At 41.0% G+C, this 15,461-nt stretch overlaps 1 protein-coding gene across 1 annotated transcript in view; it reads left to right on the forward strand.

The window, feature by feature from the left end:
- The window catches only part of LOC138045534 (serine/threonine-protein kinase unc-51-like), a 36,408-nt gene extending 21,426 nt beyond the window's left edge, over positions 1 to 14,982 (forward strand). Inside the window, 9 exon segments of the mRNA XM_068892074.1 lie at positions 181 to 329; positions 1,513 to 1,638; positions 2,625 to 2,674; positions 3,161 to 3,279; positions 4,504 to 4,613; positions 6,256 to 6,297; positions 7,019 to 7,063; positions 10,086 to 10,176; positions 12,455 to 14,982. Of these exon segments, the coding sequence (XP_068748175.1) occupies positions 181 to 329; positions 1,513 to 1,638; positions 2,625 to 2,674; positions 3,161 to 3,279; positions 4,504 to 4,613; positions 6,256 to 6,297; positions 7,019 to 7,063; positions 10,086 to 10,176; positions 12,455 to 12,546 (824 nt within the window). The 3' untranslated portion in view covers positions 12,547 to 14,982.
- Positions 14,983 to 15,461: the final 479 nt, after the last annotated feature.

The raw sequence follows: 15,461 nt of genomic DNA on the forward strand, positions 1-15,461 counted from the left end.
GTTTTCCTACTTCAGACCACGTGATGTTACTCTAGGGAACAGTTTCATTCATATGCCGTCTTATACACTTGCATATGCTAGCATAACAACAGGTAAATTCCCTTGAGAACATCACTTGGTCTGAAATGGGAAAACAAAAAAGTGACGTACGAGCTAAAAAGGTCTATTAAAATTCTTTAGGAACCAAAGTGACGTTGGGGTTTGGGGAGAGTTCTTCCAAGAGCAGCAAGCGGGCGTTGGTTGCCAAGGAAACAGAAGTTTCATCCCCAGATATAGAGGGACCTATCACTCTCATTGCTCCTGAATTGCCCGAGGATACTCTGATGGATGTAAGTCATAAACACCTCAGCGGACAAATCTGTCATAGCTTAGCCTTCATTGCTCGTTCTTTTTAAGCCACGACAGTTCTGTTCAGTATGAAGAGCATCGAACTATCCTACAGAAGGACTTGGGTTGGCGGAACCAACTTACAGGGGGGGGGGGGGGGGGGGGGGGAGGAGGCATTGGGGCCGAGTGGTTAGTGCGCTTGCCTTGAGATCCTGGAATCCCGGGTTCAAGACCCGTTCTGACCACTCAATGAATTTGAACCAACTTCTCAGATGCACTTGTAAATAGCCAACTGGTTTGCCTCCGGCCACTTGGGATTCTTAACAATAGTCGTTGTTGTTGTTCTTTTCTTTCGTGTTCTTGATTGTGTTTCATTGGCCGTGAAAAGCCCCTATGGGGAGTGGTCAGTCAAGTATGTATTGCATGTTTGTATTGCTGAGGAGATTGTGCCGTCTCTGTTGTCACATCTGTAAATACTTGAACTTTCAAGCCGTCTCGGATTTACAGGTAAGGTAAAGGTTAAGTCGCGTGCGAGCCAACTAGGGCCCATTACGGCCGGAGCTTATCCCGGTTTCAGTAGCATGAAGCAACTGGGAGAACTGGATGGGATGCTAGTCCATTGCAGGGTTACCCCCAGCAGTATATCGCCGGTACCCATTTATACACTTCGGAGAAGAGAGAGTGTGGAGAAAAGTTTTTTGTTTAAGGAAACAACACGATGGCAGAGCTAGGCCTCGAACCAGAACCGGGAGATTCAGAGACCAGCGCGCTAACCACAACGCCACCGTGCCTCCAGTCGGATTTACAAGCGAGTGCTAATTTGTGCAACTACTACGTGCAATCTGAATTGTTTTCCGGATATTCCAATGAGATAAATTATGCGTTGTTTGCTGATTTACTGAGAACGCGGCACGAGATTTTTGTGCCGAATATGGCTTGCAACTAATCGCTAGAGACAGTGATGACATTGGTAAGATGTGCAATTGCTGCCCGGGCGAACGAACAGAAGAAGAGAAAAGTAGATTTATCATTTGGATTCGCCATCATGACGGTGATAGCGTACCATGAAAACCACCCATTTCCAAACCTTGCAATGCAAAAACCCCTAAATGTCGTTTGACACTATTCTAAAAGAGGTCTCCTTCACTTAGAAGTAATAGTGTCTTTGGTTGTTTTCAATTATAGACGGAGCATACAGAGGGAGTCAGGAAATTGAATTTTGTTGTTTCGTTGGTAGACGCTATCCGTGAAGTGATTAGTGCAAGGGGAACGCCTTTCACAGTCCTGGCTGAATCTGTAGCTATCCGACAAGTGAGTTTATTGAAAATGATAAGAACATGATCGTCCGCGTTGGTTTAGTTCTGTGAATAGGGAGATTAAAGGGAGGGTTTCATGTCTCTGCGCATGCGCAAACTGTGACGTCAGCCCATTTAATTCCATTGTTATTGACGCAATCGAAAGCACTGATGCGAGAAACGGAAACAATGCCATAGAAGTGGAATGGGCCATTTCCGAGTTGCTGTTTGTCTCGGTTTCGAAGTGAGTCTTGGTGCTGAGCTATTGTAAGGGAAATGACTTCACTGATTAGAGAGCTTGATTAGACTTCACTTGAGAGCTGCATTGAAGCTGTCAGTGTCACTCATTACTTCAAATCGGTCCTTACCAATCCAATTTTTGGGCACTTCGCCCATATTGAATAATGTAAACAAGACGGAATAATCATGAAATACTTAACCCGTAGCCGTCGTGGTTTCTTAAACTTCCTAGTAGTTGTTTCGACGGTGGCATTTTGACAACCAAAGACCGATTGCTCGGAGCCTGGTTAGTGCTAACGGTTGGTTAAGAGGTATCAAAACCTAATGGTTTCCATCGTGTTTGACGCTGGTTTGCGTTAACCGCGCTTCGAGCAACGCGGTCCAGAGCTTTTGTGATTGAGGTCTCGACGAGGCTGCGTTCAGGTTTGTCAGTCACAAAAAAACTGTTAATTCCAGGGCTACGAATTCCTCAAGGTAAGTAGCGTAAATTTGCAAACTCGAAATCGAAATGGTTCCAGCTAGCGCATGTTCACTGTGACAAGGTTTTGAACCATAAATTTGCATTGATTTGTCCTGCCATATGTGGATACCCAGGATTGGACAAAGAATTCAGGGACGAAAAGTCGGGATTGGCGACAGTTAAGTTGTTGCCAGTCCCGATTTGACAAGTTATTTCTTCGTCCCGTCCCGTCCCGAAGGACTACCCTTAGATACCCGATGATTGTCTTCTACGTGCTGTTGAAGTCGAACTTATACTTTCAGAACGAAAGCTTCCTCGCTGATCAGATTGGACTTAAGAGTGACGAGCTAAGGTAAGTGATTTTTAAATGGATAATATTGAAGGCTTTGTCAACTTGCCATAGACAGTTAAGGTAAGGTTATCTCCAGAACCGTAATTCTGAGAGCGCGAATTCAGTCGGCCGATTGAGATTTGTTGCAAGATTGGGAATGCGGCTATAAGTCGCGAATTTTTTAAATGGATAATATTGAAGGCCTTGTCAACTTGCCACGTGCAAGTCTGTCCTATATGTTGTTACCTGGCGTTCGTTTTGTCGGGTGTCATCTTTATCTCGGGATTGTTTGGGCCTTATCTTCAGCAAGAAGGCGGCGAAGAGCTGGGTTTTGCACCAGTGCATGTGACTCCATCCAGAATTCTTTTGGTGTCAACCTGTGAACGATAACAGACCCGAGAGAAGGTGAACTCCCCCGCGCCCCCTTATAATTACTTAAATAGCCCCTAATCTCGATTATTTGTTCGTAGCAGTTAAGTATTCCCCTTGTGTTTTTTTACGTTGCAGGAAAATGGAGCAGTTGATCCTTTACGTTAAAGCTCTTAAGGCTCTTAACCTCTCTTTACTCTTTGCACAATCCGAGATCAGACAAGGGCATTTGAAGCCGTCCAATGCAGTCAAGAATGGTATGGCTAGACACGAACGTAGATTTTAGGAAATAAAATCTATTCTCACTCGTAAAAGCGGTGGCGTGCTTTTCTCACTTTTTCGGACAGACTCGTGCTTTCGTCCCCTTCTTCCTATATGCGATTCTTTGCTGTCGTCATTGTTTACATTTTGTCATTCATTGACATAAGAGTTTGCTGTTAGAACTCATCATGCTATTCACAAATTGACTTCAAAAGGTAAAATGTGTTTTTACGACTCCTGGCTTTGATAACGAGCGAGTTGTTAGCCATCAAAAACTGATAAAATTCTTGTTTGGTAAAAGGGCTAATGAACCCGTACATTCTTTGTAAAATATCCAATTTTCAAAGCGTCATTACTCGCACCCTGCCAGCAGAGCCTCTCTAAAACTCGCCCAGAGGGCGAACAAGAGAGGGTTTGCAGAAATCGTGTCAAGTCTTCCAAATCGCAGTAGCCCACGTTTCTGGGCTAGTCGGTTAAGGCCGCGCGCGCATCATATTCTTGACAAGGTGAAGGTCAAAATCGAGCCTTCAGTACGAAAATCTATATGGCGTCTAGAAGTGCGATCGAGAGTTGGCCTGGGTTTGAAACGTCTCCAAGCAACGGATTGCGCATGCGCAATAAAGACTGAACACTATTTCTGCGGAGTCTTTTGAATGGCTCTGCTGGCATGGTGCTGATGAGACAAAAAATGTAAACAAAGATTCCCCTATTCCACTGATTTTTTTTTTCCGCCGCCTGGGCACCCTCTTTTAGCTCTTGCACTCAACAGAATCAACCAATCGCTAATGGGCATAACAAAAAGGGAAAAGAGGCTCTAACACTCGCCATATTCTCAAATGTGGTCATTCTACTTTGTTGTTTAATAGTAGAAGAATAGAAAAGATATAAACTGCAACGTAAAACGCATTTGCTAAGCGAGTATAAATCTTGTTTTTGACCATTAAACCTTTCGTTCGGTGGCGTTCTTGTTTTGGTCGGCATCATTAGAGAAATTTAATTTTGCGTTTAATTTCGGGAAAACGGCTCGCTGAAATTAGCGTTTTGACAGAATTGAAGTAGTCTCCCACGCATTCGTTCTTTTTGTGTCGTCATTGCAGCTCGTTTTTGGCCTGGTACCAACAGATATCAAGAAACGCGATGCTGAAATTCTCTTTTATTGCTTACGCTCGCTAATGAAGGCGTTTACTCATCTCTTTATGTCGTTTTCTATTTCTCTCCAGTTCTGAATGATTTGAACACTCGATATCATCAGTGTTTGGAGAAAGCATCAGAACTAAAGCAGCTTGTTGAACCAGGAATACACACCGCCCTCGATGGAAAGGCTTTGACGGTGAGGAGTAAACAAATATCCGCGCGGGGATAGGCGGGGATACGAATTTTATCTTCTCGTGCTGGTATGATTCGTATCCCCGCACGGTCGTGTGATATCCTCTGTAACACCTGTTTATCCAAAGAATGGTTTCAAACGGCATTTGAACAATTGGGGCCCGGTGTATTGTAGTGAAGCTACGGGAAAGGCTCCGATTTATGAATAGTATTGGATATATGGAATTAGATTGTTTTTTAACGTTGAATTATTTTATGCCGTCGTCGCACATAATTGCTAATTTGCTCGGAATTGTGTATATCAGTTAAATTCCGACACTGTGTCCCGGGACTTGTGTTAGCAAAGGGAAAAAAGGAAGATAAAAATCATACCCATGGATAGGATTTGAACCTGGAGTTTCAACTCTATAGGAACCGCTTCACCACGGAAGGTCAAGACACCGCCCTCTCTCATAAAAAGATTTATTTAAAATTCTCACCCATAGAAATATTATTACTGAAGATTAATTAGGCCTAAGCTAGATTAATTGGGCGTAGGCTTTGATTTTAAAAATGTTTAGCTTTGTCGTGTAGTTTGGTAACCGACCTTTTGCAGTATTTCATGTTGTTTGTTGCCGAGTGATAATATTGATAGTGTTTAAAATATTGTCCCTGAGCAGCAAGCGGTGTGGTGGTCCAGCGGTTAGGTGACGGGTTAAATTAATCAACATTCCCAGGTTCGAGTCCTATGTCCATACAATTGGGTGATCATTTCACACAAATGTGACCTTTTCCCACAAGTCCTGGGACTTGATGTCCTAAATTAACGATAATATTCAATTCACAGCAAATTAGCAATTGTGTATATCAGATAAATTCGGGGTGGAGGATCGGTTGCGCATTGAAGTGAGTATTTTATACAATTGCAAGAACCTAAAAAATCCAGGATATAACGGGTTTCAGTTCCATGCCAGACCCGTTCGATTCCGCTACACTCTTCGCTACGGTTGAGCTATCAAGCCGTCTGCTAGCTGGTCATCAGCAAGTTCATGTTATATCCCGTATGATGAGGCGTACATGGAACTCATTAAATGAGTCTCGCGAGGGATCGTTTGGGACAATACCCGGGGCCCGTTTCTCAAAAGTCCCGAAAACTTTTCGGGCCCGAAAAACCATTTGTGAAACTGTCAACCGCTTGTTCTGGAAAGCCGATCTTTTAACATGATTTCAACGTGACAAAAAGAAAAATGGCTGTGAAGTTTGTCGCCTTCAATCCTCTCCGTTCTTGAAATACAAAGGGAATTGTGAAACCCGAAAAAGGCCCGTAAAGTTTCGGGACTTTCGAGAAACAGGCCCCTGATCCGATACTAACTGGAAAATATTTCGGGACAATACCCGGTATTGTTCGTTCCAAATCTCCCTTTTTTTTGTATTTTGTTGGAATTTCGGATATGGGACGATAATCGCCCCAGATCACCACAGCCGAGAAAGCAACTTAGACAGTTGAAAAGACGCGTAAAAAGGAAATCCAGGCGATTGCGCAACAACCCACTTTTAACTGTTCTGCCCAGGCCGTCAAGTGTTCTTCTTATAGCGGAATTACTTCTCACTGTAAGTTTTAAATTGAACAAGGAAGTCGGCTCAACATGACAAATTTATTTCTACAGGTGAATGCTGATAGACTGATGTATCATTACGCCATGGAACAGGTAATAAGAAAGCTTTATATACACACTACCTAAAACTGAGATAAAGCCTTTGTTCAGTTTATATATACCCGGTTGTATTTTGAAGCTTTGGGCTTGTGGACGTGTATAAATATATAAAGGATACAATTCGCATTAAGTACACTTAAGAGCACTCAATTTAAGAAACCCATCTTGAAGTAAAAACAAAAACCAATTGATCGTACTTAGCTTACGCAAGAACGATGACGTCTGTTGCGAGACTGTTTAAAGGGTGTGGCAATTGTCCAGGATTTTGAAACGAAAGATGTTCTTGGAAGTTATCGGAGAAGATGACAAATTGTAGCATCGATCGGGTGCTGAAGTCCTCAACATGACCTCAAATTTGGTCATTTCACGTCTTTGTTGGGAAGAGAACATCTCCCTACTATTTTTCGTCAGGTACACTTTTTTGGCATCTCAAATATCTGAACACAGAGTAGAGGTTGTAATTAAGTCTATGGAATAACATTCTTATTTTTAGCAATAATTATCCAAAAAAGCCTGAAAAAAATCTCTTTGAAGTGGGGGACTATTAAACTTACTGGTGTTAATGATATTCTCCTGATGTCAAATATTTAGTCTTGTTCCTTACCATCCATTCCTCTCCTCCTCCCCCTCATTCTCCTACTCACCCTCCCAGGCTGTCACTTGAAAAGCGGCCATGTCCAACCCGCGCGAATAATTTTCATTCGCTTGCTCATAGTGTCAGAATGCTGCTCTCGATGAGTTATTTGGAAATCCGGATGAAGTAAGTACCATTTAGAGTTCAACTTTAAAATAATAAGAACCGTATTCAGTGGGTATCCTCGTCCTTGATTTCCCAGTAAATTGGTTCCTTGCTTCAGTGGCTCGTCAGCTTTTGAGCAAAGGGTGGTGTTTCGCTCTCATAGGGAGTGGTTTTTTCCATATTTTTGCGCACATCTTCTCTAAGACACTTAAAGCAATGCAAATGAGGAGGCGTCGAAGCAGGGCGCCATGACTAGGAGTGTACAACTTCATTGTATTTGTGGAACGGCGTTTTTTACACACCGAGTTATTTTTAGATTGATTTTCCCGCGAAACCAGACTTTTCCAGCTAATTGCAAGTCTTGCATGAGAAATTGTTACCCATGGGATTTAAAATGGTCACTCGTGCAAGCCAAATCCTTTTTTTAGAACTCGTCTAACAATAACTTGATCTGTGAAAATGCCATATGAATAAAAAATGAATATTGGAGTTGTAGGTTCAGGTTTATGGGGTCCTCGTCAAGGCAGGTTAAAAGGAAAATGGCTGATCACCGGGAGGGGTTTCGATAGCTTTTCAAAGCACCGGATATGATAATGAAGGCTCCGGACGTGGGGCTCGTTTCTCGAAGGTCCCGAAAACTTTTCGGGACCGAAAAGCCATTTGTGAAACTGCCAACCGCTTGTGTTGGAATGCCTATCTTATACCTTTTTTACAACTTAACAAAAAGCAAAACGACTGTGAAGTTTGACGACTTAAGGTGATTCCCTAGTATTGCACTGCGCATCCTGTTCTGCGCATAACACAGTGTAAGCCCCGTTCGTATTCAGGCATGGCTAAGAGGCTTTATGGTCAAATTTCATGGCTCTTTGTCTCACAAGTCTCAACGGATATTTCTAAACAAAACAATGTTTAAATTTAACCATAAAGACTCGTACCAATGTGTGAATATTGATATATCGAACGTGGCCAAAAACATTTCAAAATGCCGACCTTTCGTGAGGGAAAGCTCGCTAGAAAGAAGAATGGCCGTTTTCAGAGCACAGCAGTAAAGAGCAAAACAAGAAACGTTTTGGACTCTCACAAAACAAAAAGTCGAGTGATAGCCTTGATAATGCTAAAGAAGATTTAAGTCCGACTGTGAAAGTGAAACTGCGCTATCGGGGAGACGTGTTGTCGAGGGGTCGAGCTTGGGTTGCTTTCTGTTTTCTCCTAAACGAGGTTGGTGACCTATCTTTTTTTTGGCATAATTTTATTCTCTTACTCATCTTCTTTGCGCTGTAAAAAAATTACAAAAAATTTACGTCAGAAAAAAAAGTTACAGGAAAGATAGTATTCGTAGCCATCACTCGTGGACACAAAATTGTCTCCTCGAGATCACGCACCCGAAGAACATTTGTAGTCAGTGCCTTTTCAAGACTTGTGCCTGTGCCATAAAACAAACATTAAATTATTCCTTTTGAGCAACACAATTCACCTGTTTTGTTATTTCAAGAATTACGTCAAAGCTGTGCTTCCTGTTCGTGCAAAACGTAGCCTGAACCGATGGAATAAACTTGTCCTTGATAGATGAAGGCGCAATGATTAAATGAGTAACTTGAGCAAGTTATGTCTCTCAAACGAGCTTGGTGACCTACTTTTTTAATTGCACATTTCGAGTCACCATAATATAGGGAACAATCGAGAAAAGTTTTAAAAAAATCTTACGACAACTTCTATTACTAAGGAATCACCTTAAACCCTCTCCGTTCTTGAGATACAAAGGGAATTGTGACACCCGAATATGACCCGTAAAGTTTCGGGACTTCGAGGCAGGGCCCATGGTTATTTTCCGTTGCAGGTGCCTTGGGAACGAACCCACAAGGATGTCTGGGTCCCCTCCCCTATAAATTACTTTAAATGAAACTCTCAGAAATGCTGTTTCCTTTCATGAGATTGGAGACAAAAAGAAAGCTAAACTAATCGGGTGAATGAAATGCCGACAGATCGACTGTTCCGTTTGCCGGTAACCAAAATAAAGCGAAGTGACTTCTTGTCGGTTTGAAGGATTTACTAGACGTGATTGGCTTGTGGTTTTTCAGTCCATGGCTTTCTGAGATGCTTAAGTCGAGGAAGTTTCATCTTGGCGTGCTGATCACTTTCGAGCAGTAAAGTATGAGGGTCACCGACTTTGTTTTTGAGACATAAACAACGAAAGACAAAACAAAAATGGTGTGTTTACAGGGCTTTCCCTCAGACTTATTACATCACAAGAATGACTGCATCTTGTTCAGCAATAACTGGTGTTTCATATGGTACATAACATTGTTGTTTCGTGATACAGTGCTGTAGCGTCAATCGTTCTAAAGAGAGTGTTTCTTCAAAGTGTTGAAACTGGTTTTCGTTGGAGACAAAAGGAAGCAAAGAACTGGACGACATTTCATGAAAAATTATGTCTGGAGCATTTTCACTCACGTGATCACCAACCAAACAAAGAAACTATTTACTGATGAGTAGAGTTCGTTTTGGACACCAACTGGCTCCCCAGACGTCATCACATCTGACGTCATGACGTCATCCCTCTGTTGTTTGACTTGTGACAAATGTGTTGCCAGGCTGCCCTTGTACATTGTATGTTCCTGGTGGGATGCAAGTGGTTGGGTGGGCTGCGTGTTTATTTTCACGTGAGTTGTGTAGAGAAACGAAACGATGACAGGTTGACCTTGAGAGGTTTCAAGGTGGGGGAAGAACGAGAAATATGGTGACTTTAAACAAGGGAACTAGCAAAAACGTATTAAGGAAGAAGAGATTTTAAGACAACGTTTTGGGATGAAAAGGCAGGGAACAAGTTCGAAACTGATTTTAGAATCAAGAGAAGACAAGTACCCCTCGCTGTTAACTGAGAGACCCTTAAGGTTCGAACCAATTCCGTCTTTTTCAGAAGTTTGAAAAGCTCGCCGGTCGGTTGAGCGTTCAACGAACTAACTCATAACTTGGGACCATCTTGTGCTGCGTTGCTCCGTTATTTTTTTAGGTGTACTAATTTGTGTTTCATATTTTCTGTTAGTGTAAAAAGAAGTACGAGACAGCACAAGTTCTGCTTGAGGGTTTGGAAGAAGAGGCTCACACTGACGAGGACAGAAGACTTCTTCGTAAATGTATCCTTCACAATCTATTCCGTTATTTTTCATTCGAGCTTTGAGGTGCTAGCAAACGACCCAATAATGTTGCGCCAATAATATGAACTCTTCGCTGTCTTTCATTTAGAGACCTGGGGAAACATTGTTGCGGCAACAAGAAATTTGCGTGGGCTAATTCGTTGCGCGCAACGATATTTCCTCGTATACCCGCTTGGGACGTCGTTACTTTGCGTGTTCGCGACAAAAAAAGCCTTCGTGAAATTCAAAATGGCGTCTGACACTGTACTTGCTAATGTCAGTCGAGAATTCGCGCCTTAAGGAATGAAAAAGACAAAAAAACGAATACAATTCAAAGAATAAGGAAATGAAAGTATTTAATTCTTTGTGCGAAGAGTTGCTTTGCTTTTAGGACTTCTGTAGTAGTGATTACGTGGACCGAGACAACGAGAACAAGAAGCTATTTCAATAATAGAAACAGTGTTTCGTTTGCGGAATGGTAAGGAAAGGAGAAAAGATAAAATACTGTAGTGTGGGTCACTCGGTCTGTCATATTTATTTCGCTTCGTCAATTGAAACTCTCCAGAAGTAAAGGTAGAAATGACGACGTAAACTCTCTGAACGGTGAGAAGCCTGGCAAGGAATATTAACCATTTAAGATATACTTGTTTATGTGCACAATACATCGACGCGTAAAGTCTACTTCTTTTACCTTCAAATACCACTGCATAACATTTCAAATTCCGTTTTCCGTGAATCTTCCATTACAAGTGTTGCATGTGAACCTAGGCAGTTACCGGTACTAGCTTTAAAGTGGTGCTATGACGAAAATCGCATCTTTCCTATCTAAGCCATTTTGAAACATAAACAAGTAGTCTGCGTGAGGAGAAAAATGCTGTTTACTTTTTTCAAATATCTATTTTCGTTCCAGAGATATTCGAGTTTTTAAAATATGCAAATTAGCCAAGTGATGACGTCATACTCTCAACCAAATTTTGTTCAAATATGATGAAAAGAGATATCTCAGCCAATTTGTATCAGAAATTTTTGATTTTTTGCAGTAAGATTCTACTAAATGTTCTCCACAATATGAGCTTAACAGTTCTGTTACCATGGCATCATACTGGGTTCCAGACCTCCCCCATATTAAAAGCTTTTCTGGCCACCTTTGGCATTCCATTTTGATATTTGCTAACAGCACTTCATACGCATGATCCAGCAAGCAGATAAATATGTTAGCTCGAGTTTGTGGCCTTGTTTAACATTTTCGAGCTGAAAATCACTAACATATTGAAATCAAGTGGGTGGGGACTGGAAAAGTGTGAGTTGCCATGGGAACAGACTTTTTTTATAGCCATAGGTGTGTTTCCTGTAGAACTATTAGACTACCAAGTTTCAATGGTCTACGCTGCAAATTGGCCAAGGCTCTATTGGCTCTATTTATATACTCGATATAATATTGGGTTGAGTGTATGACGTCATCTGTCATCTCATTTGCATATTTTACCCATTTTTCAAACTTAAATATCTCCGGAACTAATGAATATATTTGCAAACGGTAAATGGCGTTTTTGTTCTTTTATGGAATTCTATGTGATACTCTCAAAAAGTCAAGGGGTAAAAGTTTGATCATAGTACCACTTTAAAATAGCTGGTTTCTGGTTAACCCAGTTTATGACTACGACTCACCAGTGCGAAGATTTTTTACATTACTCATTAACACGAAGAGAAATAGCTTTTTAATCTAACCCAAAATCATTCAGATAGTGAAAACTTTATGACCCATTTCCTTCCCTTTTTGTTTGTCAGCATTATGATTAGCGATACTTCAGGTTCACATGTTAATAAGTTTGTTCTTGCATCTCGTAGATGTTTGGATTTTTAGTTTTTTGATTGTCCACTCTACCTCACTGTGTAAATAGTTCACCCTGAAGTCAAAATAGATACGTTTCGTTTCTGTGGAAACGAAACAAAAAAGCTTGCGTATTTGCTTATAGGCGTGAAGCTGAAAGATTCTCCTTATTCCATTGGGTGCAACAAGTTTCTCTCCTTTTGCTCGCGGGTTGATCCACTACGGAAACCTATAACAGGTACCATGGTTGCCTCGTTTTGGTAGCTCTCAAAGCTGACGGAGGGCAGGGACTAGAACACACATGCCATGGAGTTCGAGTTCCATCCCTCTCTTGTTATATCAAATTGTTGCATAAAATTATAATTAAATTAAATATGAAATCGTCTTGTACCTCTCCTTGATTTCGTATCACTAATCCTGTCTATTTATCCTTAATGATGCTTTCAGATAAAACAGCTGTGGACAAGCGACTTGCCTGTATTTCGAAGATACGGTCGCGCAAATCCAGTCAGGGTGGGTCTCGTGGTATGATCACGTGATAGTATTGAAAAAAAGGCGTTCTAAGCGCAAATGCGAAATGGAACATATCAGCTCTTGTAACTCGAAGGCGTCGATTGCGAAGGTCTGGCTCTGATTCTTCCGAGTGCGTTACGAGTTAGTCGCATATCCATGGCGCGGGCCGTTCTATTCACCTTGCTTTTACTGGTTGATGTAGCTTATACCAAGTCATCTACTCCTATTGTGTTTCTGCCTTTTTTATTTCCTCGTTTTTCATTTTATATTCCTAAATGATAAGGCCTTAATAAATGTAATAAGAATAAAAACAATTGTAAATTTAGCCGCGGATGCAGACAAACCCAATGCCGCTAATTTGCTGTACTCGGTGACGAGTTCCACGAAGTTTAGATTGCAAACAAAAACCCACAGACTGGCATGTTAGATAATTGACTACAGCGGCAGCGAAACACGTCACACCGAGTAGAAAATAGTATTTACATATCTTTTCAGTAAACGTGAAATAAAAAATTTAAGGTTTCTGGATAAATTCAGCGCAATAGCTACAGGAGAATAGATCTATCCGTATCTCAGAAATCGTCACTCAAGCTTTTAGATATTTGGCACACTTGTTCCTTAGAGGGTCGGAATAGTCGCGAAGAGATTACGTAACGCGAATATATGCGTTTTGAGATGACGTTCTTCCAAGAGATTTTCAAATTAATCAAAAAACTAACTCCTCGTTATAGTGTTTTCACGTGACGTCACGGAGGCCATGTTGGTATTCCTAAACAATGGAGGAAGACCTTAGACAGCAATGACCAGAGCCAAGGTTGCCCGCGACCAGCGGTTTTCGTTTAAGCAATTCTTTGCTTGGGTTGCTTAGTCTCGCGGGCTCAGAAAACCTGGTTGTGGTCATTGTTATTTATTTAAGGGGTTTTTCAACAATGGAACGACGCCATGTTGGTGTACCCAACTAGTCCTCCGGGATTTGAGCCCTATTATCATGCAAACGTTTACTTTTGTTTTGGTGGAAAAACGAGGTTACTGATCACGTGAGTGAAAACACTCTCATAGTCACATTTCTGTCATTTTTGGTTGTACTTATAAGGGCTAGCCTATAGGGAGGGAGGCTGGTTGTGTATGGCTGGCATGCTGTAATGACAAGTGCCGCGAATAGAATAGAATAGAATAGAATAGAACTTTTTATTATTTTCAAACGATAATGTTTAAAGCTGAATGGCTTGTGGGGTCGTGCACAAATGAAATGAAATCAAATAGCCCACTTTCGATATATTCAAATTCAGTCCTAAACAAAAGGCATCATCTCGAGGACTGAATTTTAATATATCGAAAGTGGACTATTAATACATATCAAAGCATATTGGTTTTTGCCGAGAGGGGAAAACTGGAGTACCCAGAGAAAAACCTCGCGGAGCACAGTAGAGAACCAAGAAACTCAACCCACATATGACACCGGATCTGGGAATCAAACCCGGGCCACATTGGTGGGAGGCAAGTGCTCTCACCACTGCCTCACCCCTGATCCCCTGAGTTTGCAGCGCTAGAAAATTGTGCTCTGTGAGGAAATAAGCGTAAGTGATAGTTTGGAAAAGTGTTTAGTGTTGCCGTATAGGCAAAGATGGCGTATTTATTAAGGACTGTGTGGCAAAGCTCAAAGCTTAAAGAGATTGCTATAATTATGAGATATTTATTGCATTTAACTGTATGGGATTTATAAGTTATTGGTTCCTTGGTTTTTTTTTAACATTGTTTGAACTGAACAGTTTTAATGACAGATAATGAAAGATTCACTTTTGATGAAGATGTTTCAATCCCTGCTCTGGGATAAAAAGCATTCTTTCGTAAGATTTTCGACGGGAAAGAGTGATGAAATTGTGGGACATTATAAAGACTTGTGAAGTTGGGGGCCTCTGTGCATGTAGGCACCTGTGCATGCAGGAAACAGACGTGTTCTATAGCCCCATTTAGATTTGTAAAAAGTCGAGATTTGCGAGATCTCTCTGCTACGAATTGTGTTTTTTATCCATTGTTCAATGTTGGGGAACGTGCAGAGTTCTCGACGTTATTTAAACCGGAGTTAACCTCCAACCCCGTTATATTGTATATCCTCCTTGAACCACAGAGCTTATTATGCAAAGGGCACAGTACAAATGACCTTGCTGTTGACTGGAAAAACAGAGTACATACATGATGTAAATACGAAGTGGAATTTTACTTATGTTGTTCATTTCAAAATAGAAGATAAAAGAAGCTTTATGGTGAAAAAATTCATAGTTATTTTCAAAGGTTTCATTAAGGGGTCTATATATGACATTTTTTGCCCAACAAAAATTATAAGCTTCGCGGATTGAAATGTTTGCTACGCAGGGAGTTTTTTCCTTTTCTACAACTTGTAAAACGCTTTTTAAAAATTGTTACTCAAAAGATTAAAAATTTAATAAAACAGTGTTATTGCATTCCTTGTTTTTTTCCATTCTTATGTCATGGCAGTAATAAGTGGTTTTCACGTTACGTCATCGCCGTCATGTAGGTGCATGGTGGACGAGAACAAAAGATCTCTCATTAGCCACTTTTGTTCGTCTACCAGCAATTGTACATTACATCATGGTTATCTGTGTCTCTGCAGATTGGTTGCAAACCCTCTGAAGGGTTTTTAAGATCTGAGAAAAATGGACAACAAGCTTTCTTTCAAATAATTATTGACTAACAAGAATTAGTCAAAGTTCCAATTGTTTTTTGACCTGAAGACTGCCCAGAGTTGAGCTCACAGAAATAAAATGATTATAAATAGCCAGACAGTTGTATTAAACAAAGATCCAATCCAGGTGTTTGATTCCTTCTCTGAGTTGTTAAACCCATATCCAACCCGAAAAAGTTACGAAAGAATTAGCCGTTTGGTTTCAGTGTTGTACATAACAGGACAGTTAGTAAAATA

Source organism: Montipora capricornis, chromosome 4, assembly GCF_036669925.1.
Source record: "Montipora capricornis isolate CH-2021 chromosome 4, ASM3666992v2, whole genome shotgun sequence".
NCBI lineage: Eukaryota > Metazoa > Cnidaria > Anthozoa > Scleractinia > Acroporidae > Montipora > Montipora capricornis.